Genomic DNA, 27,385 nt, shown 5'->3' with positions numbered 1-27,385 from the left:
TCATGTATTAAAGTATTTTTCAGGGCATCTGGGTGGCTCAGTAGGTTAAACGTCTGCCTTCGGCTCAGGTCATGATCCCAGAGTCCCGGGATCAAGCCCTTCATCAGGCTCCCTGCTCAGCAGAGAGCCTGCTTCTCCCTCTGCCCCTCACCCTGCTTGTGCTCACGCTCTCTCTCAAATAAAATCTTTAAATAAAAAATAATGTGTTTTTCATAAACCAAATTTAAAAACTTAGAAAAAAGCAAATTGATTAAATAAAGTGTCATTCAGATTTTCTCTACCGATATGAAAGTACAACACTGATTTGAATATGGATTCAAGATTAAATTGCATTGTGTCTGTGCTATTCATTATTTTGAAGGTTATAATGTTAAATAAAAATAGTATTTTAACCCTTGAGGAAAAACTCCTGTCTTTTGCAGATAATATGCTTATTACCATATTTACTGATCGTTATTCATTGAAGCAAGCCTAATGCCTACTATGTTGTAAGGTAAACTCTGAAATTATTTTACTGTCTTCCATACACAGCACATAGTAAGTATGCCATCAATGTTTTGTTTTACTAATTCACTGAATTTGAAGACTAAATGCTATTCATTCCTCCTTTGCAAAATTATAAACACCTTCTTAGAATACTACTGAACTTCCAAATGTTCAGTAATGTTGCCTATCTGCTACTAAGTTATAATGGAGCAGAAAATACAGGATTAACTGTAAAAACATAACCAAACCTAAGGAGTTGCATGCTGATAGGGCAAGCAAAAAACTGACCATAGCCCAACCGTCCTGCAGATTTCAGCTAAAAACTCTGGGCCCAGACAACTATCTCAGCACTCTGAAAATAAATAAAAAGCAGGTAGACTGTGGAGAGGAATCAACCTGCATGGGGTAGAGTTTTAACTTTTATTTCTTCTTAGCTTTGCCCTGAGGGTGGGAACATTTGCAGAGCATCATGCTGTTCTGTGTGACTAAATTCCAGTAGGAGCCCTTTTTGGTGAAAAGAACCAAGAAAAAAACTTTTAAAAAGCCCTTACAAATTGAAGAGTGTGGAGGTAATCCAGGAAGACTGGGTGAAGAAGATACTCTAAAGCTGTGAAGGAACCAAAACTAGCTGAAGAATAACCCCTGAGCTATACACTTGCAGTTCAGACTCAAGGTAACACAGCAATATTTTCATATGTGAACTGAGATTAGAATACACAAGTCTCAGCCTAACCCATGAATAACAGCAGCACAGAACACCCCCAAACCAATGTAGAAAAGGCTTAGAGAAAGAGCTGAGATTTGAACTATGCACACAACTATCAGACTCACCCCTGAACCACATGTGACAGGGAAGACCCAAATCAGTGTAGCAAAAACTTAGAACTGAACTGAGATTGAAACCACAACTCACAGAACATCCGGAATGCAATTTAAAATCATTTAATATAAAAGAGCCAAGAAATTATGACCAATTCTCAAGGGGAAAATGGTAGATGGCAACTCTGAATGACCCAGAAGTTAGAACTACCAGACAAAGAATTTAAGAATTTAAGAACTTAACGTGTTTATAACTGTGTTTTATAAGGTAAAGGAAAACACATCTGAAATGAATGGAAATATAAATTCTCAGAGAAATAGAAACTATAAAGGAGAATCAAATGGAAATGTTAGAATGGAAATATACAATATCTAACAAACAAGTTGCTAGATGGGCTAGGTAGCAGAATGGAGAGGACAGAGAAAAAAGTCAATGAACTTGAAGATAGATCAATGGAAATTATAAAATCTGAGCAACAAAGAAAAAAAAGATTGAAAAGATATAAATGGAACCTGAGGGACCCGTGAAATAAATGTGTAATTTGGATGCCAGAGGAGATGAAAAAGATATCGAGGCAAAAAAAAAAAAAAATGTATTTGAAGAAACAGTGGCCCCAAACTGCTAAAATCTGGTGAAAGACATATATTTTACAAATTTCAGAAGCTCAACAAATCTCAAATAGGATAAATTCAGAGAAAAATCATGCCTAGACACATCAAAACCAGAGTACTAACAGTCAAGGATAAAAAAAACCTTGAAAGCATCCAGTAAAAACCAATACAGTACACATGAGGAATAATGATTTCAGTGGCTACAGATTTATTATAAATCATAAAAACAAGAACTCAATGAAATAATATCTAGACTTAAAGTACTGAAAGAAAAGAACTTCACCTAAAATATCCTTCAGGAGAAAAAAGCAAAACAAACACCTTTTCAGAAGAAGAGAGACTAATAATTCATCAGCATATCTGTTCTAAAAGAATATTCAAGGAAGTTCTTAGGCTAAAAGGAAATGTTAAGAAGGAATTTATATCTTCAAGAAATGAAGAAAGCAACAGAAAGAATAGTTGAGTAGAAATAAAAGTCTGTTTTTCCTCTTACATTCCTTAAACATACATATACATATATATATAATATAGACACATATATATAAAATATATATACAACTGATTTAAAAGTTATAATATCTGGTAGTTTTCAATGTACGCAAATGTAACACATTTGTCAACTAGAAAAGGGATTTATATGATTGCAAGGTTTCTATATATTATGTGAAATGGCATGAAGTTAACTCTAAGCAGACTGTCAATGGTTAGACACTAAGCCTGTTGTAATCCCTAGAGCAACCAATAACAAGTAATGCAAAGACACAGAAGCAGAGAGCCAATAAGTAAACTGAAATGGAACACTAATAAACATTCAAATAAAAAAAAAGAAAAAGCAAAACAAAAACAAACGGGATAAACAGAAAAACTTAATCGTAGCTTAAATTTAATCATTTTCATAACTCAATAAATGTTAATTGGTTTATATACTCCAATTAAAAAGCAGAGAATAGGTGAAAAAGCAAGACCCTAGTACATGCTGCCTATTAGTTTATAAGAAAGACACATTAAAGACACAGATAAGCTGGAAGTGAACAGATAGAAGACAGTGTATGTACCATGTAAACAGTAAGCATAAGGTGCTGAAGTGGCTACTTTAGTATCAGACAAGAGACTTGAAAAAAAAGTATGACCAGAAACAAAGACGAATGTTTCATAAGAGAAACTTAAATTAACAAATATAAATTTGTACACACATAATAACAGAACTTGAAAGTACATGAGGCAAAAATTGGCTGAGTTAAATGGAGAAATGGACAAGTTCACAATCAGAATGGGTTTTACTGCCTCTCAACAACTGATAGAACTAGACAAAGTATCATTAAGACACAGGGGATCTACACACCATCACCAACCTCAGGGGTCTAATTAATACCTGTGTAATACTACATCCAGTAACTGAAGAATACACATTATTTTCAAGTGTAGATGATGCATTTGTCAAAAGGTAGATCATATGCTGGCCCATAAAAAGTCCCAATGAATTTAAAAGAATCCAAATCATAAGGAGTAAATTCTCTAAACATAAAATAATGAAAACTGGTATCTAGGATAACCTCAAATATTAAATAACACACTTCAAAATAAGTATGACTCAAAAATGAAACAATAAAAGTGAGCAAATACTGTGAAGTACATGAAGAACATAGTGTATAGCAGGAAACTTATGCCTTTATGTACTTCTATTAGAAAAGAAGATCTAAAATCAGTAAAGTTCATCTTAAAAATTGCTAGAAAGCGAAGATCAAAGTAAACCCAAGCCAAGGAGAAGTGAATAATAAACAAATTAACAAAATAGAAAAAAAGACAATAAAGAAAAATGATAAAAATTTAAAATCTAATTACAGTGATTAAGAAAAAGAGAACAAAAATCACCAATATAAATAATGAAAAAGGAGTTATTACCAAAGATCCTTTGAACATTAAAAAGGATTAGAGAATATTATGCATTACTTTATACCAACATATTTGACAATTTAGATGACATGGATAAATTTCTTGAAAAGCATAAAGAATCAAAATTGAAACAAGAGGAGCCAATATCTGAGCAGCCCTGTATCTACTGAATAAATCTATTATTTAAAGATTTTATTTATTTGAGAGAGAGAGAACACACACAAGCACGGGGAGGGCCAGAAGGAGAAGTGGACTCCCTGCAGAGCAGGGAGCCTGATGTGGGACTTGATCCCAGGATCATGACCCGAACCAAAGGCAGATGCCTAACTGACTGAGCCTCCCTGGCACCCCTAAATAAATCTGTTTTTTAAAACCTTCCCCCAAAGATTCCAGGCCTAGATGGCCGATGAAGTCTGTCCACCGTAAGGAATGAAATAACACAAATCCCACATCAACATATTTTTGCATAAAGAGGAATCACTGCTTAATTCATTTTATGATATTAGTATAACCCTAATAGCAAAATCTAACAAAGGCATTAGAAAACATTACACACCAATCTCCATCATAAATTTAGGTGCAAAAGTCCTTAACAAAAATATTAGCAAGTCAAATTGGACAATACATTTTTTCAAAAGATATAAGATCATGACCAAGTAGAGTTTATCTCATGAATGAGAGGTTGGCTGAACATTTGAAAATCAATGGAATTCACCATATTAACAGAATGAAGGATAATACATCATTTCAATGTATCCAGAAAGAGCATTAGAAAAAATTTCAACACCCTTTCATGACAAAAAGTCTCTGCAAACTAGGAATTGCAGAGACTGCTTTCAAACAAATAACAGGGCCATCAATGAGTCAACAACATACTTAATGGTAAAAGATGGGAGTTGTTTTCCCTTGAGATCAGGAACAAGGCAAATCTGCTAAACAACACGAAAAAACAACTTGAAATGGATCAAGACCTCAAAGTAAAATGTAAAACTATAAAACTTCTAGAAAAAGCAGAATGTCTTTATGGTCCTGAGATAAAGGATTTTTAGAGCACCAGAAGCACAAAACATGAAATGATAAATCAGACTTTGTCAAAATTAAAAACTGCTGGTTTTTGAAAAACACCATTAAAAAAATAAAAAGGTGGGATGCCTGGGTGGCTCAGTCGGTTAAGCAACCAACTCTTGATTTTGGCTCAGGTCATGATCTCAGGATCTGTGCCAGGTGCAGAGCCTGCTTAAGATTCTCTCTCTCCCTCTGCCCCTCCCCGACCTTGTGTGCACAGTCTAAAAAAAAAAAAAAAGGCCAGTCCACAGACTGAGAAGAATATATGAATAATACATTTATCACATAAGGGACACCTATCCAGAATATATAATGAATTCTCAAACTCAGTGAGACAATGCAATTTTTAAAAATGGACAAAATATTTGAATAAGCACTTCACCAAAGGAGATGCATAAATGAGTGGGTCCACGAAATGATGCTCAACATCATTAGTCATTAATTAAATGCAAATTGAAGTACAATGAGATACCACTACACACATATAGGCATACCTTGTTTTATTGTGCTTCGCAGATACTGTTTCTCATTGTTTTTTTTTTTTTTTTTAAGATTTTATTTATTTATTTGAGAGAGAGAGAATGAGAGACAGAGAGCATGAGAGGGAGGAGGGTCAAAGGGAGAAGCAGACTCCCTGCCGAGCAAGGAGCCTGATGCGGGACTCGATCCCGGGACTCCAGGATCATGACCTGAGCCGAAGGCAGTCGCTTAACCAACTGAGCCACCCAGGCGCCCCTCATTGTTTTGTTTTTAAAACAAATTGAAGGTTTGTGACAAATCTATCAGCGCCATTTTTCCAACAGCATTTGCTCATTTGTGTCTCTATGTCACATTTTGGTAATTTTTGTGATATTTCCAACTTTTTCATTATTATATTTGTTATGGTGATCTGTGATCAGTGATCTTTGATGTTACTATCGTAGTTGTTTTGGGGTGCCATGAACTGCACCCACATAAGATAGTGACCTTAATCAACAAATGTGTGTGTTCGACTGCTCCACTGACCAGCCATTTCCCCGATCTCTCCCCCTTTCCTCAGGCCTCCCCATTCCCTGAGACACAACAATATTGAAATTAGGACAATTTATAACCCTACAATGGCTTCTAAGTGTTCAAGTGAAAGGAAGAGTCCCACCTTCTCACTTTAAATCAAAAGCTAGACGTGATTAAGCTTAGTGAGGAAGGCATGTGGAAAGCTGAAATTGGCTGAAAGCTCTCGCACCAGTCAAGTTGTGAATGCAAAGAAAAATTCTTGGAGTAAATTAAAAAGTGCTACTCCAGTGAATACACGAATGGTAAGAAAGTGAAACAGCCGTATTATTGCTATGGAGAAAGTATGCGTGGTCTGGAGAGAAGATTAAACCAGCCATGACATTCTCCTAAGCCCAGGCCTGATCCAGAGTAAGGCCCTGACTCTCTTCAGTTCTATGAAGGCCGAGAGAGATGAGGAAGCTGCAGAAGAAAAGTTGGAAGCTAGCAGAGGTTGGTTCATGAGGTTTAAGGAAAGAAGCTGTCTCCGTAACAGAATAGTGCAAGGTGAGGCAGCAAATGCTGATGTAGAAGCTAGAGCAAGTTAGCCAGAAGATCTAGCTAAGATCGTTAATGAAGGTGGCTACACTAAGTAGATTTTCACTTAAATGAAACAGACTTCTATTGGAAGAAGATGCCATCTAGGACTTTCATAACTAGAGAAAAGTCAATGCCTCGCTTCAAGCTTCAAAGGACAGTCTGGCTTGTTAGGGGCGAATGTAGCTGATGACTTTAAGGTGAAGCCAGTGCTCATTGACTGTTTTGAAAATCACAGTGCCCTTAAGAATTAACTGAATCTACTCTGCCTGTGCTCTATAAATGGAACAACAAAGCCAGGATGACAGCATATCTATTTACAACATGGCTTACTGGATATTTTAAGCCCACTGTTCAAACCTAGTGCTCAGAAAGATTCCTTTTAAAATAGGACTGCTCAGCAATGTCCACAATAGCCAAACTATGGAAAGAGCCAAGGTGTCCATCAACAGATGAATGGATAAAGAAGATGTCATATATATATACAATGGAATATTATGCAGCCATCAAAGGAATGAGATCTTGCCATTTGCAACGACGTGGATGGAACTGGAGGGTATTATGCTGAGCGAAATAAGTCAGTCAGAGAAAGACATGTATCATATGACCTCACTGATATGAGGAATTCTTAATCTCAGGAAACAAACTGAGGGTTGCTGGAGTGGTGGGGGGTGGGAGGGATGGGGTGACTGGGTGATAGACATTGGGGAGGGTATGTGCTATGGTGAGCGCTGTGAATTGTGTAAGACTGATGAATCACAGACCTGTACCTCTGAAACAAATAATACATTGTATGTTAAAAAAAAAAAGATAGTAGGAAGAGAAAAATGAAGGGGGGGAATCTGAGGGGGAGACGAACAATGAAAGACTATGGACTCTGAGAAACAAACTGAGGGTTCTAGAGGGGAGAGGGTGGGGGCATGGGTTAGCCTGGTGATGGGTATTAAAGAGGGCACGTATTGAAGGGAGCACTGGGTGTTATGCACAAACAATGAATCATGGAACACTACATCAAAAACTAATGATGTAAGTATGGTGATTAACATAATAAAATGTAAAAAAATAAATAAAATAAAATAAAATAGGACTGCTCATTGACAATGCACCGTGTCACCCAAGAGCTCTGATGGAGATGTACAACAAGATTAAGGTTATTTTCATGCCTGCTAACACAACAACCATTCTGTAGTCCATGGATCAAGGAATGAATGTGACTTTCAATTCTTATTTAAGAAATACATTTTTGTAAGGCTATGGCTACCATAGATAGTGATTCCTCTGATGGCACTGGGCAAAGTAAATTGAAAACTGAGTTATGGAAAGAAAATTTTCTTTTGGAAAAGATTTACCATTCTAGATGCCAGTAAGAACATTTATGATTCATGGGAAGAGGTCAAAGTATCAACACTAACAGTTTGGAAGAAGCTGATTCCAACCCTCATGGATGACTTGGGGGGTTCAAGACTTGAGTGGAGGAAGTCACTGCAGATGTGGCACAAAAATTAGAATTAGAAGCGGAGCCTGAAGATGTGACTGAATTACTGCCATTTTGTGATAAAATTTTAATGGATGAGGAGATGCTTCTTATAGATGAGCAAAGAAAGTGGTTTCTTGAGATGGTGAAGAATCTGTGAAGATTGTTGAAATGACAAAAAAATATTTAGAATATTACCTAAACTGAGCTGATAAAGAAGCACAATGTTTGAGAGGATTGAGTAAAATGCTATCAAACAGAACTGCATGCTACAGAGAAATAGTTCATGAATGGAAGAGTCTATTGATGCACCAAACCTCACTGTTGTCTTATTTTATGAAGTTTCCATAGCCACCCTCGCCTTCAGCAACCACCACCCTGGTCAGTCAGCAGCCAGCCACCTCAAGACAAGATCCTCCCCCAGCAAAAATATTACTCACTGAAAGCTGAGATGATGGTTAGCACTGTTTAACAATAAAGTATTTTAAAATTAAGGAGTGTACATTGTTTATTCAGACACAATGCTATTGCACACATAAGAGACTACTGGGAAAACAAAAAATTCATTTGAGCTGCTTCATTGCAGTATTTACTTTATTGTGGTGGTCTGGAACTGAACCCGTAATATCCCTGAGATAGGGCTATATCACACAGAGAAAAATTTAAAAGGCTGGCTATACCAATTGTTGGCAAAGCTGCAAAAAACTAGATCTTGCATACACTGCTACTGGGCTGGAAAATGGTATAACCATTTTGGGAAATGGTTTGTGTAGGTTCTTAAAAAATTAAATATGATCCAGCCATTCTATTACTCCATATTTACCCAACAGAAACAAAAGCGTATGTTCATCAGAATATTTAGCTTATAGGTTTATCTGTAATAACAAAAAATGGGGGTAACCCCCCCAAGTATCCATCAACAGGTAAATGGATGGATAAATAAATTATAGAATTTCTATACAGTGGAATACCACTGAGTGATGAAAAAGGATGAATTGTTGATTTGTGAAACGACCTCGATGAATCTCAAACTCATGCTGGGTGAAATAAGCCAGGCAAAAAGAATCTGGGAACATACTGTATATTTATATAAAGTGCTAGATGATTCAAACTAATCTACAGTTTCAGAGTATAGATTCATGGTTGCCCAAAGCCAGGGGTAGAAGGATGGATTACAAAATGCATGGGGAAATTTTTTGAAGAGATGGAAATGTTCATTATGTTGATTGTGGTGATGATTTCATGTGTGTCTGTATATATTAAAATTGATCTAATTGTACATTTTAAATATGTGCAGCTTATTTATTTCAATTATATCTTAGTAGTATAGAAAAGGAAAACTGAGGGAAGTGGGAAAAAGTATCTCAATACAAAAAGGAATGGATTTATAAAACCCGATTAATTTAAATTATATCTAAAATTTTAATGGACTTTTAGTTACCAAGTATATTTTAACACAACATTCAGATCTCTTGAAACAGTTTTTCATATTTCTGCTCTTAAAGCACCAAGAAGTTATGCTATTTTTTTTATGAGGTGATACACCCTTTGCAGGAATAGCATGAAATACTAATAAATTTAATTCTATCATAAAAGCTAAGAATGAATTTCACAATAGAAATAAACTCTATCATGTGTATATAACATAATATGCATCCAAGAGTTTAAAAGCTATTAAAATTAGTATGATGCCCTGCTTTTGAATTTAGGGTTAATATTCATTTATTACTTCAACAGCTTCGTTTTGTTTACTGGTGTTCATTTGGCAAATAGTTAGCTTCATAAAAATGTATTGGTGAAAATCAAAACTGAGAATTTTATGTGTATTAACTGGTCTCTGGCGAACTGAGAAAAGGTTTCCTTTCTTCAACTGTAATGGCAGGACACTGCAAATGTAGCCCACACAGTTTTAAGGATCACGGCCCTGACATACGGAGTCCCCTAGGGAGGGCTAAAAGTAGAACTACATCGAGCGAACAAGACATTTATGACACTGCTAAACTCATTTAAAACTGGACATATCTACAGTCAGAGTGTTTGCTTATCACAAGCACCCCAAATTATCCAAGCCTGATGTAACTTTACCACTGAAGAATTTTTGTGTTTATTGCAGTGAGGGACTAGAGAAATCTCACAAACTCATTCACAGTGAGGAATCCTGAATAAGGGATGTGGAAATTCTCCAGGGAGCTCAAAGGGAAAGATGGACTTATTAACCACAATGCAGGCCACTACCTCACTATAGTTCACTGAGTACCCACTATGTTTACAGTGTAAGACAAACCTCAAACAAATATGAGACAAACTCCAACTCTATCCTCTTCCCCTGCTTCCAACAAAATTCCCAAGTAATGGCCATGGTGAGATAAGAAGAAAAAATTTTTTTAATTGGTACCCTAATTTTTATATATATATTTTAGAAATTCCAACTGGGGTCTTCTATGGACAAAGAAGTGTTACCGAACACGAGTTCCTTGAAACCTATGAAATCATGTAACTGTGATATATGCCTTCATGAGAAACCACAAAGTGATTAACAAGTGTGGCTGACTGTGAGTGCCCAAATTCCAGACTAGAAAGACTTTGGAATCGATTCATCAAGTCTTTGACATCTACTGCAATACTTTTTTTTTAAATATCACTTTTTAAAAATTTTATTTTATTATGTTATGTTAATCACCATACATTACATCATTAGTTTTTGGTGTAGTGTTCCAGGATTCATTGTTTGCGTATAACACCCACCACTTCTCCATGCAGTACGTGCCCTCTTTAATACCCATCACCAGGCTAACCCATCCTCCCACCCCCCTCCCCTCTAGAACCCTCAGTTTGTTTCTCAGAGTCCATAGCCTCTCATGGTTCGTCTCCCCCTCCGATTTCCCCCCCTTCATTTTTCCCTTCCTACTATCTTCTTATTTTTTTAACCTGTAATGTATTATTTGTTTCAGAGGTACAGGTCTGTGATTCATCAGTCTTACACAATTCACAGCACTCACATAGATCAATGCAACACTTTCTGTTAACTACTTTAATTTACTGAGACAGCCTTTTGAAAGACTGGTTAAATTTGTTGATGATAATGACTTAAATGCCTTAAAACAGTGTTGACGCTGCTCATCGAGGATGAAATTTGCCACAAAGAAGCAAACCAGCAGAAAACGGGCCCCGGCCACCACCTTCCTTAAAAGCAACTTGGAATGTTTAACGTGGCAACATAGATATTTTGTAACGATCATATAATTTGTTCTGCCATTTTAGCCCGAGAGCGACAGTATTTACCTCATTTAGCATCCCTTTAATTTTTTAAAATTGCAATAATTATAGATTCACAATAAGTTGCAAAAACAGCTTAGAGAAGGTCCCATGTGACTATCACTCAGTTTTCTCCAATAAAGGAAGGTGTTCATCTTCCATAACTGTAGTGCAGTCGAGACCAGCAAATCGACATCAGCAAACCACAGTGAACTAAAGTACCAAGTATTTCTTTTTAACATTCAAAACCCTGAAGTATGATACACAGAAAAGTTCACACGTAAGCGTAATGAGTTTTCACAGATCAAAAACACCCGGGTAAGCAGCACTCTACCACGAAACGGAACATCTCCAGCACTCCAGAACCACCCTTCCAACCCACCTTCCTCACGATTTCTAAGAGCACCTCAGCACTGCTTTTATTGTATTTGTAAACATGGAGTCATACTGCATATTCTCTCTCGTGTCTGCCTCCTCTCGCTGAACATGTTTGGGGAATTCATTCATATTGCTGCACTGTAGTAGCAAATTGTGCATTGCGTCTTCCGTTGTGTGAATATACCATCACGTACCTATCCAGTCTACTGCTGCTGGGCATTTGGGTCATTTCCAGTTTGGGGCTCTTGTGAATAACGTTTCTAAGACTATCTGAGTGCATGTTGTGTGCATCTCTGTTGGCTGCGTACTAAGTGGGATCGAGGGGTCATGGGGTAGATGCTCGCTCAGCCTTAGTAGATACTGCCACTTAGTTTTCCAGAGTGGGTGAAATTAATTTACACTCCCACCAGCGATGTGTGAGAGTTCCATTGCTCCACATCATTTTCAAAAACTTACCCATTCTGGTGGAGATTTAGTGCATTTTGGGGAAAGATTTATAGTTAAACATCGAACAGAATACTGGTGGAATAATCAAAGCCATAATTTTTCTCTAGATAATCAAGACTCTACCTGGAGAAAACAATCTAAAATTCCAACACTGGTCTTAAAATATATTCTTCTGTAATTAATGAAATCATCCTGAGTTGATGCTATGGCTGTTATCTTCCCAAAATGTCCAGTGTTATGAGTTGCTTGGGATATATAAAATAGATTTTCAGGCATTCTGTCAGGTTTCCTGAAGGAGGATCTCTTTGGAAAGGCCTTGGAATCTTTTCCTAAGAAGCCCAAGAGACTTATCATCAGGTGAGTCTGGAAAACACTGCTCTGTGAGGATCCTCTGACATTAACGCTGTTTAAAAGTGAATCTGAGTGGAAAATTACTACTTCGGGGATTTCTTTGGAGAGTCCCAGTCCCAGAACCTTTCTGGATATTGTCAATTTCTATAACAACCTCAGAGACAGATATTATCTGAAGTGTTGGATAGATTGAGGCCCAAGTACATTGCCCGAGGTCCTTGACTAACACCAAAACTACCATAAAGGGTATGTTTCAGAGACAGTCTTATTGGTATTTATCATCTTCCAAATAAATTGATGTTTATTACTAACTATGTGACAATAAAGAGCATCTGTAGTTGGAAAAGACTGTGTAGTGCTGTATAGGAGGAAGGACGTGAAAAGTGGAAGCATGGTGCATGCAACTGCAACGAGTACAACTCTGATTAAGTCCCATAGCCTTTCTCTTCCCTCCTATGTGGCAGGCAGATGTCGCCCAGTGGTTGGGATGATGAAATAAATTAAGACAAATAAAGGAGATGAATACATGGGAGGAAATAAATACATGCATTTTTTCCCCTTTGTAATCCGTTTTTCCACCCTCCAGGTGCTTTGTAACTACTCCCCTGTAAGACTGACAACTGTTTTGTAAAATTCTCGAATTACCCATATATTGCAAGCCAGCTTTTGCAAGAGAAGTGAATAATTAAAGTTAAAGAAAAAAAACACAGTTTAATTCCACATTTCCACATTTTTCCTTTCCTTTCATCTCTGTTGGTGGAAACCAACGGCCCTGTAACGTATGGCTGAACATGATTATGAACAATAATTTGGAAAAATGCAGTAACAAGGAGTAACTTGAGGTAATAGAAAACTGTAACTTTAAAATAAAGTCGAAGTCTTCCAAAACTAGAGAACACTGCTCAGGGCCATATACAAACACTTGTGTGTTTTGTATTGTTTTTAATAGGACCAAAACCACTTGAAAAAGCCAACATTTCAATTTTAGCCTTTTAGACAGCTTTCTAACATCAACATATTAAGTAGTCAAGTGGCATTTATTCTGGAGATCAAAATGCTTCCAGCATCACATTTCACTTGTAAGAAAGCCTATGAAAACCTCTTTTATAAAAATAGATCTAATTCTGTATACTGAAAAGAAGCCCACCGTATTTGGATTATATGGCCATGAAAGGCCCATTTAACACCATCTGCCAATTACTACATATAAAAAGTAATTAAGAAAGGCTTCTATTAGAAGAGGCCTCCTTCGGCTCTCTGTGGTTTGGTCCTTCTGATCTTAAACCTGGTGAAAATCTCTGGAAAACATTAGCACCTATTTTACGAAGTAGAAGAGTCAGGCTTTTATCTAGGAGAAAATTTGTAAATACTAATTTAGTGTCACATGCATATTAAAATTTACCATAAAAACTGAGAGCAGAGAAGCCGTGATTAACAAACATCCCGCCAACAGTCTCTGCAGTCTGGGGCAACCCCTTCACTCCCATGCCTCAGTTTCCTCCACTGTAAAAAGTGGAGAGTGTTGCTGCATACTTGCTAGGGCTGTTGTGGGGCCAGAGGCTGAATGCCTGGAACCGTGTCGGGCACCACCCATCTTTCATCAGTGCTGACCGATTGTTACCGGGGGTGCAGGGAACTTACGGGGCACTGTCACACCGTAGTGTTGGGTGTCGCTGATGAGCAGCTTTCGTTTCAGTTCATTCAGACCTACTCCTACAGGACCTGAAAAACAGGAGAATATAAATGCGTTATACAACAAAACACCACATACACACGTCTGTAATTCACCTGGATCCCTAAGACAGAGAACATGGACCCCACCTGGCATCCCAAGTAAAGAGTATCTCGAGTTAAGGTGTACCTAAGGAAAAGCTAGTTCGTTTGTTGCTTTTTTAATATCAAAATTTAAATCCCTGCCTTTCTATTAAAAAGATGAGAAATATTTATGTTTTCAGTGAAACACACTCAAGAGTATCTGACTATGTATTACCAAGTGATGGTATCTGGAAGAGCCTAAAAATATACGTACGCCTGAAAAAGTCGAAGTTCAGAGTCTGGGCACGAGTCATTTCAATTTCAAACATTTTTAGAGCTTAATAAAAGAACATCTTTGAACGTTAATTGTATTTTTGATCCAAATCTAATGATGTGTTTTAAATTTGCAAAACCATCCGCCACATGTACCTTGGTCAAGGTAACTCTCGTGACACTATGTTTTCAGTGGGTCCTTAAGCGTTTGAAAACTGGCACAAGCCTTAGGTGTTTAAAGCAGTCCGTGTATACAGATTAAACACCCACCATGGACAAGGCATACTGTAGATGCTGTAGCGAACAAAAGTGAACTCTGCCTTCAAAGAAACTAACTGGGTGGAGAGAGTCACACAAAACGATTATGAAACTAGGGGCAACACAAAAAGCACTTCCAATTAGGAGTCAGAAAACAAGTTAGAAGGTCAGAAGTCCCGAATGGCTAGCGTCTCTGCCGTCAGGGTCCATTTAATGGTGGTGCATGCGCTGGGCAGAAGGCAAGCTGCAGGCCCAGACTGCCCTGGGTTAGAGTCCCCTCTTCACTACTCCTTCCCCTGGTGATGCTGGGTGCTGGGGTCTGAATGGGTGCGCCCCCCCAACCCCAATTCACATGTTGGAACCCCAGCGCCCAAGGTGGTAGAAGGTGGGGCTTTGTGCAGGTGCTTAGGTCATGAGGCTGGAGCCCTCGGGAAGGGATCGGTGCTCTTTTTTTAAAGATTTTATTTATTTATTTGAAGAAAGAGACACAGCGAGAGAGGTAACACAAGCAGGGGGAGTGGGAGAGGGAGAAGCAGGCTTCCCGCGGAGCAGGGAGCCCGATGCGGGGCTCGATCCCAGGACCCTGGGATCATGACCTGAGCCGAAGGCAGACGCTCAACGACTGAGCCACCCAGGCGCCCCGGGATCGGTGCTCTTTTATAAAAGAGATTCCACAGAGCTCCCTCCAGTTCCAGCACGTGAGGACACACCAGATGTGTGTGACCTGGCAGAGGGCCTTGCCCTGGCACCCTGACCACCAACTGCCCAGCCTCCAGGACTGTGAGAAGTCAATTCCCATTGTGGACAGACCACCCCGGCTGTGGTATGTCATCACAGCAGCCCGGGGGGACTACCTCACGGACAAAGTTAACGTCTTTGAACCTCGATTAGACTTCATGCTAATTCGGAAAGTAATCACGCTCCCTCTCTTGGGAGGAATCCGTGAATCCAGGCATTCGTGTTCATTCCCTTGCCTACTTCCTGTTCTGGGCTTTGAGAAGAATAAGGTTTTATGCTGGACAATGAAGAACAGACAGGTGGACGGAGAAGAGAATGGTGGGCATCCCGGGTGGAGGGAAAAGTGTGAGTGAAGATGAAGTTGGAGTTGGGAGGCTGTGCCTTCCTTGCTTTGCTGACACTTTTAGGGCCCTCCCTTGTCCCCCCCCCCCCTCCCCGCTGCTGGTCACTCACTAATCTTTCCAGGAACTGCTGTCAAGTACCAATTCCCTGGGGCTCAGCTCTCCTTTTTTATAGTAAATACTCTGTAATATCCCATTTATGCCCTGAAATGGAATTCGGAGCCAATGTAACGCACTAGCCCTCCAAATTAATAAAATGCCCTCATTGTAATATATGAAAGACAAAAAAGTACTTATAATAAAATATGTATTTCAATATGTAAATGCTTGGACATGACTAGAAAACCTAATGATGTCAGATGTTTGTACCCACCTATAATATGGTTGGATTTAAGAGTAATAAGCTCAGGAACCATTCCATATGAGAAAGTACCTGAAAATGGAAGCCCAAAGGTGCAGAAAAATAGGATAATAAAGACTAGCAACCGGATAGAAAGGACAGGGGAGACTTTTTGGAATATGATAAGGGAAGGGGGAAACAGCCTCAGATGAAATAGAGAGAACAGGTCAAGACTATCAAAGTGAAGAAAATGATACTTTTGCAAGTGACCCTCACTTTACATATAAGTATAGCATAAAGATATATGGGATGGGATAGTGCTTCATTGTCCCAGAAGGCAGACCTCTTATCTTGACACCCTACCCTATGCTGATCTGTTTGGTCCCTGAATGTTTACTACAGAGGGCCTTGCCCTGGCACCCTGACCATACACTCTACAAGAGTATGTGGGATGCAGGTCGGATGTGTTCCACAGAAATGGCACGTCTACATTCCTGGCCCCCTCAGCCATTCTGACTTTATAAAAATAGAGTAAATGCCCATATGCTTCTCAAGGGGCAGTGCCGCCCCTTTCGAGAGCCACTGTTCTGAGATGTTAGCCCCTGGCTCTTGTCATCCTCTGCACCTCAATTCCTGCCATCCCCTTGGGTGAGCTCAGCATTCACATGAATATCCTTCAAAATGCCAGCCTCTAACCTCCCTGACTCCGAGTCTCGAACGACCTTCTTCTCTACTTCGCTTCGACCACTCACAGGGCCGACCTCGAGACTCTGCCATCACCAGCAGCTCTTTCACTACTGAAATATTAAATTCAAACTTTCCGATAGGACTTAGATCTCTGATCCCTTGAGATCTGTCATTCGGTTGTGCCTCCCACACCTACTGTCGCAAGGACCTCTAGTGCTTTCTCATTTCTTTCCTTCTTATCTAGCAGCCCTTCATGCCTTCACTTCCATGGGCCATCATGTCTATTTTGCTAATACTCTCAAATCTCTTACACACTGTCCTTCTATCACATTTGCCAAGGAAACCTCCAGTCTAAGATCAATCCCGCAGCCCCTCCCCACACCTAGACGAGTGCCAAAAACCCAGACAGCCCTGGAGCAGTCCTGCCATACATTCCTACTCTCCACAAACAAACTAGACTTACACGCTCTCTGGCAATTATTCCACGTTCTCCTATCTACTGTATTTCTCACATCCCCACGATGGTAACTGCAATGCTCCATTCCTCTGTAGCCACATGTGGGAGTCTCCAGCTGGCTTACATACCCCCTACTGTCAAACAATTGCCAAAGGCTGTCAATTTTACCTCCTAAATAGCCTGCAGGTCTACCATCTTGATTGCCGCTGCTGCCACCCTAGTCCAGGGTGCCGCCATGTTCACCTCCTCCCCTGGACCAGCCTCCTCAGCTGCCCCACACCTGCTCAACAGCCACCTTAACCCCCCATCACCAGCAGCCAGAGGTCCTTCTAAGGAGCTATTCTGATCCTGTCACTCCCTTGCTTAACATTCTTGGAAATGTCGTTTCCAGAGGCCCTTCCGAAAAAGATTAAAATCTTCACACGGTTTACAAGGCTCCATGTGACCGGTCCCTGCCTCGTCCTCTTGCCTCGAAGCATTTGCTCAAGTTCCCTCCTTCATCTGGAGCCCCAGCGAGTTCTGAAATGTCAGAGCTTGGCTCAAACAGATCTTCCTCAAGCAAGTCTGCAAGACTGTCCTGACCCTGTCGATCATGTTTCTCATTTTTAGGTTTTCAGAGCATCCTGTCTATCTTCCCAATACTTAAAAGTCGCAATTCAGCAACTGGGTAATACATCGCTTCATGGCCTGTCTTTCCCACTAGACAGAGGCCCCATGAGGGCAAGAATCCTATTATGTCACTTACCATCCCCATAAAGCAAGCCCTCAATAAAAATCTGTGGAGTGAATGCAACTTCTAGTATCACCATCACCACCTCCAGCTCAGTAGAAGACCTCATCTACTCCAGAGAAAACAGAGTCCAACAAGTGGAAAGGTCTTTGAAGTCCTTTCTAGAAACTTCTGTATCTAAACCCACCTAGACCATCATCTAGATACTTCTCTGCAGTCATACACTTTTACACCTTCTCTCAGAGATCGCTCTTCCTGAATCTTCCACCTCTTCCAGCTAGCTCCTTTCTGTCAGCACTTACAACGAATAAATTCTCTCCTACCTTAAAACAACAACAAACTTCCCTTCACCTTAAGATGTCCCTCAGCCACTGCTCCCTCCTGTCTCTGCCACTTCTCACCAGCATCTCACATTCTGCCTCCACTGCCTACAGAATCAAACAGAAATTCTCTGACAGGTTTATACAGATTGCACGTTGTGAGCTACCTCTGGGTCTCTGATTTTCATCCTTGCTTCCCATGCTTTGCACACTCCAGCTACATGAGGTTCCCCTGCTTCTAGAAATGTGGCAGGTTCTCCTTTGTGTTTTTGGGGCCTCACCACATGCTGCCTGCTTTTGCAAGGATGCTCTTGTCCTCTTCATGTGTTTTTGGTTTTTTTTGTTTTGTTTTTTGCTAAAGATTTATTTATTTATTTGAGAGAGCAAGAATGAGAGAGAGAGAGAGAGAGAGTACACGAGAGGGGGAAGGGTTAGAGGGAGAAGCAGGCTCCCCGCTGAGCAGGGAGCCCGATGCGGGACTCAATCCAGGGACTCCAGGATCATGACCTGAGTCGAAGGCAGTCGCTCAACCAACTGAGCCACCCAGGCGCCCCTGTTTTTGTTTTGTTTTGAGAGAGAGAGAGAGACAGAGAGAGATGCACTGGGGGGGGGGAGGGGCAGAAGGAGACAGAGGGAGAGGGAGAGGGAGAGTCTTTAAGCAGACTCCACACTGAGCACAGAGCCCAACAGGGGGCTCGACCTCAGGATCCTGAGATCACGACCTGAGTCAAAACCAAGAATTGGACGCTTAACCGACTGAGCCACCCAGGTGCCTCTACATGGGCTAGTTCTTCTCTGTTGTTTCAGCTTAGGCATACTTCAGGGAATCTGCCCTAACAACTTTAAATTTGGGTTTGGTACCAAGTTCATGCATTCCCTTTGCTTCCAATTCAAAGGACTAATCCCACCATACTGTAATTGTCGGTTTACCTGTCTCTCTCCTTTAACAGCCTGTGAGCTCTGTGAAAACAGGGGTGTCATCGACTTGTTCACCAGCTGGCAAACTGTAGGCACTCGTTAGTTTTATTCATTTCAATTATACTAAGTAATTATGCTGTTCTGGAGGTAAAACTATCTGCTGAATGAACCAAAGGAATGGGAGCGAAATGTACGTAACAGCATCTGCATCTAGAATGCCTGGATATGATAGTGAGGGAATGTGCTCATGGTCCCCAAGAGGAGTTGGTAGAGCTTACGTCTGCACTTGGCTCTCTGGATCTTAAAATACAGAGAAGAAGGGGGAAGGTGATGATTCGGCTGTGGACCAGCAAGTTTCAGGGAAGGGAATCCGTCTATCTCATCTCAGCCAGGACTGTGGTGTGACAGAGAGGACAGGGCGAGGGTGCCCTTGTCATGCAGGCATGGCAAGGCAGAGCCCGGGATGGCGAGGAGAAACGAGATCTCGGAGAGAGAGGAGGAAAGTGATAGAGTATTGACTGATAGCGAAATGCCAGGCACCATTTGGGATGTATGTATCTGATCTACTCTGAAGGTACCCAAAATATTTAAAGTGCTAAAACGTACTCTTTAATAGAAAACGAAAAAGAAAAACAAGGTGTATTACAAATGGAGCTGTGTTCTCTGTATAGATGATGCAAACTCAGTTATATATGGTCCAAGAAAAAGAGGCGAATAAAACACTCAACTTAAAGAGTGTCTGCGGGCCTGCCATGCCCACCCCCAGCCCCAGCACCCAGGACTAAAGGGTGACATGAATATACTGTTTCTTCGGCAGGTCTCTCGGCTCTGGAGTGCTTCCCAGAGTGTGAGATACTTTGTTGAGTGAGAACCTGGTTTTTTTTGTTTTCTTTTTTCTTTCTTCTACTACCCATGCCAAAAAACACAATGATTTATTTTAACTCTGGAGGAAAAAACTAGTTGTGTTTGAATTAGGGGGGGAAAGTATGCTGTCTCTAATAGGATACCATGACGTTTTGACTGTATTCACTTTTACCCCTTTATATAATCTCTTTGTAGTGAGCTTGCTTCACTGCACACTCATGGAGTATGCCAAGAATGTTCAGTGGCAAAAGATTTTATTTGAAACATTTTCCCTAGATTTGAGGTCATCATCTTCAAAGGTGGGAGTTTCCTTATAAAAATGGTTAAAGTAGGGATACGGCTTCCATCACTCTTACTACAAAATTGTCCTGAGCGCCTCCAAACAGCATTTTCCCTGACAAGCTCTTGGATCAATTCTGCCATCCACACTGCTGAAGTTCTAGAATTTTTCTTTTTAGATCTTAACCTTAAGATCACCACCTAAGCTCCACAACCCTGTTCCCCCATGGCTAGGGGTAAGTTCACAGCACTTTCGGTTGGCTGCTTTGTATTTAGGATACAATATTTATTTACACTGCAGGCCACTTTAGGGATGCAGACTAAGTTAGGTTCACTCTGCAGTGGGACAGACTCATTTCCCCTTCGATACAGCAACTGTTACTGCAATTGGTGAAATACACATACACATATGTATATAAATTGGTTACCCTATAGTTTGTTTTCAGGTATGCTTGTTAATGTTTAAAGAGAAAGAATATAATCTAAATAGCACATATTTAAATCACAGACAATAGGCTTTGGAAAAAGAATAATTATGATGATGACACACTGAGGTTTCTTTGTGGCAGGCATGTTACACGGTTCACATACACCATTACTAATCCTCTAAGGTATTACCATCCTCATCTTGCAGACGAGAAAACGGACGATGAGAGGCGAAGGAATTTTCCTAAATGCAATTTTCCTAAGGTCTGGAGTGTGCCTCAACTGGTGTTCAACAGCCTTGTCTGACTCAAAAGGTCTGTATTCTTTCCATCCTGCCTCTCATCTTATCAAAAGAATGTCCATAAAATACAAACTCAGGTAGCCAGTTATCCACTGTCTGATTATGCCTGTGACCCGTAGCTTCAGTCTTTCACCCGGTTTCCAAGCTGCCCCGCACCTTGGATAGTGATGACTATCTGTGCTCGTGGATTACACAGAGACCCCAGCTACAAAAAGTGGAAGTCAGATCTGGGGATCTCAAAACTCATTCTGTGCAGAACCTTGGAAAAGTCTGTATGAAACTTATCGAAGACAATGTATGCTAGGCCGTGTGTCGGCATTCTAGATTTAGGACGAAGGAAATAAAATACAATGATGATAGGTAAGTAAAAGCCAAAAAAAAAGCACCTTAAAAATCATTTTGGAATTCATTAATTTGGAATCCAGGCAGTGAACTAAAACTGATGTTTTTCTAGCTCGAAAATAACATAGAAGAATGTTTCTATTCAAACAAAAACATGTAAATAAGTATCCGTTTCATTTTTTTTAATTCCATAAGAATTTACAAAATCAACTGTGTGTGCAAATAAGAGAAAGAATAAAGCCATTAATTAGTTGATGTTCTTATAAAAACTGTACCAATTAGATAATTAAGATAATTAGGAAGGCATATTGTTTTTATTACTTTTGTACATTTAATTAGTAACTCCTTCCTGAAAGTAGGCAAATGTGTTGTGTGTGATTTTATATGAAGGTTCATTCATTTCAGCCAAAGAAATACAGCCCATTTAGGGTGTCAATAATGATGCTGTTAAAGTTTCTGTTTAAAACTTTCCATTTAAGGAAATAATTGCCTTAAACTAAAAGCAAAAATGCCTTTATTTCTGTCTTAAAAAGTAGATTTTTTAAAAAATCCATATGCAAATTCTCAGCCTTTGTTTATGTATAGAGGAGAATTTACACATATACAACGCCTTTGCCCCAAATGACCTCCACCTCTGTTGACATTATTGACCCATTACCCATGTAGTTCTAAGACGCTGAATGTTTTCACTGTTTTATTTTCAGATTTTCTTCTTTTTAATCCATGGATGCGTATAAGGGTTTAGAATTTGTAATAAATCTTTATGGATGGAAAACAAGAAATGTGTTTCTATTAGAATGTAAGCATAATACACTTGTAAAATTAATTCATAGTTGATGCACAGAAGTTTTTCATGCTGAAGACATGGCCCCCCCAAAAGATCTACCTTCTGAATCTGAAACAGACATATACAATTTAAAATCAAAAAAAGCTAAATGAGTGGAGAAAGCATGGAGGAAATAAAACCAGTGCCCACAGTGGCACTCTGAAACTATAGGTACACTGAAAGAAGGCTCTAAAATATGGGTATGGTGTTCTCATACTAAAAAAAAAAAATTACAGACATACTCTGTGGTATTGTACTTAAAGAAAACCTCAACCATCTACTTATTTATATGTTAGTGCAGACCCTGAGTGAATATCTACTAGAACAATAATGTATTACTACTGTGAAGATGATTTAATTGAAATCTATGAAATGTGATAACATTTTATTTAATTTTTTTGAGAAAGAGAGAATACATGAGCAGGGGAGAAGGGCAGAGGGAGGAGAGAATCTTAAGCAGGCTCCACGCCCAGCACAGAGCCCAATGTGGGGCTCAATCTTGAAACCCTGAGATACATGACCTGAGCTGAAATCAAGAGTTGGACACTTAGGGCGCCTGGGTGGCTCAGTTGGTTAAGCGACTGCCTTCGGCTCAGATCATGATCCTGGAGTCCCGGGATCGGGTCCCACATCGGGCTCCCTGCTCGGCAGGGAGTCTGCTTCTCCCTCTGACCCTCCTCCCTCTCATGCTCTCTGTCTCTCATTCTCTCTCTCTCAAATAAATAAATAAAATCTTTAAAAATATATATATAAAATTAATTAATTAATTAAAAAAAAAAAAGAGTTGGACACTTAACTGACTGAGCCACCCAGGTGCCCCTGAAATGTAAAATATATTTTTTTAAAAAGACACTCATGTAGTCTACAAAAAATGACAATAAAGTAAAAGTTTTATTTGTAAATGTCCAGCGTAGCATTTAGTTATAGTTTTTGTTAAGGTTGATGAGCATCAAAATGAATTTAATAATGTAAATATAGATGAGTGGTACCTTACACATGAAAGGACAATCGTGCTGAAGTGTTACTCATTTGTTAGGAAAGAAACTTCTCAGAAAGAGGTAGATACAGGTAGAGGAGATTGGCCAAATTAGTCTTAACACAAGATGTACTCATGTGACAGAACGCATTTAATAAAATCCATTCTTGTTTGGATTTCTGTGCAGTATTAAACAATATACTGGAGAGAAATCTGTTGCTCTGATCAAGTACTATCTGCTTTTGCTTATGATCTTTGTACATCCTGACACAGACATAAAAATGGCGTATTGTGTGAAAGCTCCTCTCATGGATGCGGTTTTTAACTATGTGGTTTAACTATGTGTTTACCTCCAGTGGACCTGCCCTGCTTAACACGAGAATTCTTCCACATTTTCCCCCAGACACTTTTATAGTATTGGCCAGACTTGTTCCTCTTACTATCCAGAGAAAAATAGCAAAATTGCTGGAGTCTGCACTCAGTATCCAAACGGCTTTTGTTACCTGAAAAAACACACTTAACTCATTTGATTTATTACAAGAAAAATCAAATGAAATCTCTAGGTAGGCTTCAGCTCAGATACGTGATAAAGAGCCTACTTATCCCACTGTAGCACTACTATTTTTGTTGTTCTACAGGCATAAAATAGAAACTACCATGCTATTATATTTGACTCACAATGATCACAATAGTGGGTGGCTGCGTTCTGTGCTGGCGAGTGACGAAGCTGTTTTATAAAACTAAATTTAAAGTTCAATCAAACTACATAGAAAATACAGCAACTTAGCAGTTCATAACAAGCCCTGCCAGAGGTTCAGGGCTTTTTTCCTCTGTTACACTTTCACAGTGGAAGAAAATCCCTATTAATGAAGCATCAACTTGTACGCTAATGTCAAAAAAAAGAAAAGAAAAGAAAAGAAAAACAAGTAGGAGGCTTACCGAAAGAGCATCATTTTTTCCAAAGTAGCTATTGACACCAGACTTCTACAGACTGATTCAAGTTCTCTCCTCTATCTCAGGGGTATGACGAGTCAATAAAATTAAAAGGTCAAAATAAACCCATTCCTGAGTCTTCCTAAGCTAAAGAGTCTGTTCAAAAATGTGACCTTTTCAACAAGGCTACCACAATCTGATTCAAAATCCTGATTCCTCTGAATCTGCCCTGCTTTTAGTGTCTTTCACAGCATTTACCACCCTCTGGAACTGTACAATTGACTTTATATTACGAATTTATGTTGAATCTGTTTTTCTATGTCCTCCCCTGAGAATGTAAACGCCACGAGGGCAAAAACATTTGTGTTGTGCACGAAGGGACCCACGTGCCTAGAACCGTGCCTGGCACGGCTGGGACTCCATAAAAATCAGCTGAATGAACTTAATTGTGATTTATGCCCAGAAATTAAGCCAGAGTATAAACATTTAAGATACGCCAATGGCATAAAAAAGCCAACTGTGATTCTAATAAAGACCACATTTACCTCCTATATACAAGGATTATAATTTTAAATCCAGCACACACTCATAAATTCAATTATGACTTTTGGGTTTACAGTTGTCTATATAAAATCCTCCAGAGCAGACTCTAATTCCTACAAGCCTTCAATCAAAGTTCAGCCAAAGTTATGAGAATTTTAATAAACATATTAACATTTATATTCCATTCTGAGTGCTTGCTTTTCTCTCTGCTTTATGTGCAAGACTTTTTGTTCTGCCACAGTTTTATGGAAAAATGATGACAGTCTTATAAAGGTCTATTTATTCAAACTACCTCTACAAAGCAGTCTGTAGACAGTATGTGAGATTCAGCACAAAGAAGGGCAGAATAGCACTTATTGCTCAAGCTGGAAATGTGAAATATATAGAAAGATTTATTATTAGTTTCCTCTTATGCCTCATAACCAGACAGAACAAGTCACAGATTGTCTGAATAGCCACATGATGAATTTTGCTCTTCTATTGGCTTAAGCTGTGAAGTGTTTTAGTAGCTTTTTAAACACCAAAACTTTCTCTCCACTCCCTCCCCTACAAACACACAGACACATTATTTGGCTTTATTACTTTCCTTTTTAAAAAGTCAGGTCTCACTAAAGATAAAATTTATGCAGAAAAATGTACTAAATGCCTGACATTTGGTTTTAACATACTTTTTGGAAAATACTTTTAAATGCTGAAAGGAGTAGAACAGAAAATGTCACTATGCTATTTTAGTGGCTAAAATGTGGCTTTGGAATAGTACCTTTACAAAATGAAGAGAAAAAATTAAATACTTGTGAGCAAGGCTCAAAGTCCTCAACTGTCACAGTTTTGCTAAGTTAACAACTTGGTCTATTTTAATTTCTTGAAGGTTAAGTCCAAGGATAAAAAGTGTGTAGTATTACGGTAAGAAAGTAGAGCAAATAATACTGTGGACCTCTTTAGCAATATTTACCTTACAGTTTCAAGGCAAATACCATTATTCCCAATGGCTTTGAAAACAGTGGGAAAAACAAATGAGGCTTGAGGAGGACCAGGCTGCTTATACTCTACTCTTTCCAACTTCCTACACATGTTGTAGGAGCCAAGGCACTGCTTCCTTAGTATAGGATTTCTCCCATCATGAACAGTTAACAGTTAATTCAGGAACAATCCAATACTTATAAAATTGGAGTCCACTGCTTGGTTACCTCTTTTAGATGATAAACTGCCGAATAATCTAATTTGGCTTCTAAGTGTTTCAAACAGAGGTTAAAAAATTAGCAGAAGCCTCCTCATATGTGAACACTTCATGTTTCTCTTGTTAGTATTCTCAGTTAACAAGATAAAAAGGAGAGACAACAGGCCCAAAATGGAATCACTTATGCTAAGCCCACATCATCAAATAAAGACTTAATACCTAACCTAATTAATTGCAACCTCTCTCAGGAGTGGACTCTTAAATCAGTCAATCCAGAATTACCTGCTCAGCACCAGTGAGGTAATCTGCCTAAGAGACCCCTGCCGTCCCCCAAAGGAAGGTGAAACAATACACACTCTTCTAATAACTTCCTTGTCCTGCCCCTTCTGCCTATAAAATCTTCCATTTTGTACAGCTCTTTGGAGTTCTATCGGCTAGATGGGATGCTACCCAATTCACGAATCACTGAATAAAGTCAGTAAGATCTTAAAGATTCACTCGTTGAATTTTGGTTTTTAACAGATTTTGTGGCAGTGGAAGGATCTGAAGGAAACTTCTGACACCTCTGGGGATGATGAGAAACACAGGTGTGATATCCCTGAATGCTTCGAGTTCTATTTTTCTTGTTGTTTCTGAGTGCCACGGGTAAGCACCCCCCTGGTTCTGGGCTCTGCTCTCTTTGCATCAAACTCCTGATCTAATTGGTTTTCCAATCCAGGACTTAGCGGGTTAGTTAGATCTGGTAGATGGTTCTACCCTGACCTCTAGTCCCAGCCCTTATTTGGTCCAGTCTCCCGTTGCTGGGGTCTGCTGGTTCTGTCCACAGTTCCGTGCTGGGAATGGCTGGAGGGTGCAACTAATCCCTCTTCTTTTTTTGGCCAGTCTGCCATCACATCTCTTTGGTTACTGCTGGTGCATTAATCTGTACACGCCTGTTTGGCTGGTTTTGTGTGGGTACAGGCTATTGCCAATTGGGAATCTCAGAAGCCAAAAAGCCGCAAACTCGGTGGACATGGATCAGTACTTAATAGCTGTTAGCGTGCTCAACACCTAACTCTAAGACTCTCATGATAGGATAGGCTGGTCAAGGAATGGGTTAGATTGACACTATGTCACCTGTAAACCTCAAGAAAATTTCTTGCACAGGGAGGTACGCTGTAAAACACCACACAATCCTCAACCCAGTGGCACATCCCTCTGAGGTATTGGTTTGGCTCAAGGAGACCCAACAGCTTAGCTAAAGAAATGAGATTCTTAAATTACAAAGAGCTGGGTGTGCCACCTGCTTATTCTATGTATAAAGAACTACAGTCCCGGAAGCAATAGACAGCTACAAAAATGGCAACTCTTACTAAAGACAACCTAGAATTGCAATGGCCATTACTGGGGGAGCATTCACTTAGACTGTTCATTTAGGAAGTGCGCTTGAAAGCAAAGGTTCCCAAATCAAACAAACAGAATGGGTATACCTATTTTAATTGGTATGGAGAAGCTTCCAAAAGCCTTCAAGATGCCAAAATAGCTTCACTGAAAAATTCACAGCAAAAGGCTAATG

At 39.5% G+C, this 27,385-nt stretch overlaps 1 protein-coding gene across 2 annotated transcripts in view; it reads right to left on the bottom strand.

Moving 5' to 3' along the window:
* Positions 1-27,385, bottom strand: part of MPP7 (MAGUK p55 scaffold protein 7) — a 327,469-nt gene that overhangs the window by 5,693 nt on the left and 294,391 nt on the right. For both annotated transcript variants that reach the window (XM_021686517.1, XM_021686516.1), the window contains exon 13: positions 13,988-14,068. In XM_021686517.1, coding sequence (XP_021542192.1) covers positions 13,988-14,068 — 81 coding nt within the window. The remainder of the gene's footprint in view (positions 1-13,987; positions 14,069-27,385) is intronic.

The sequence above is a fragment of the Neomonachus schauinslandi genome, chromosome 5, assembly GCF_002201575.2.
Source record: "Neomonachus schauinslandi chromosome 5, ASM220157v2, whole genome shotgun sequence".
Lineage (NCBI taxonomy): Eukaryota > Metazoa > Chordata > Mammalia > Carnivora > Phocidae > Neomonachus > Neomonachus schauinslandi.
This window is presented reverse-complemented; position numbering and strand designations above follow the sequence as displayed.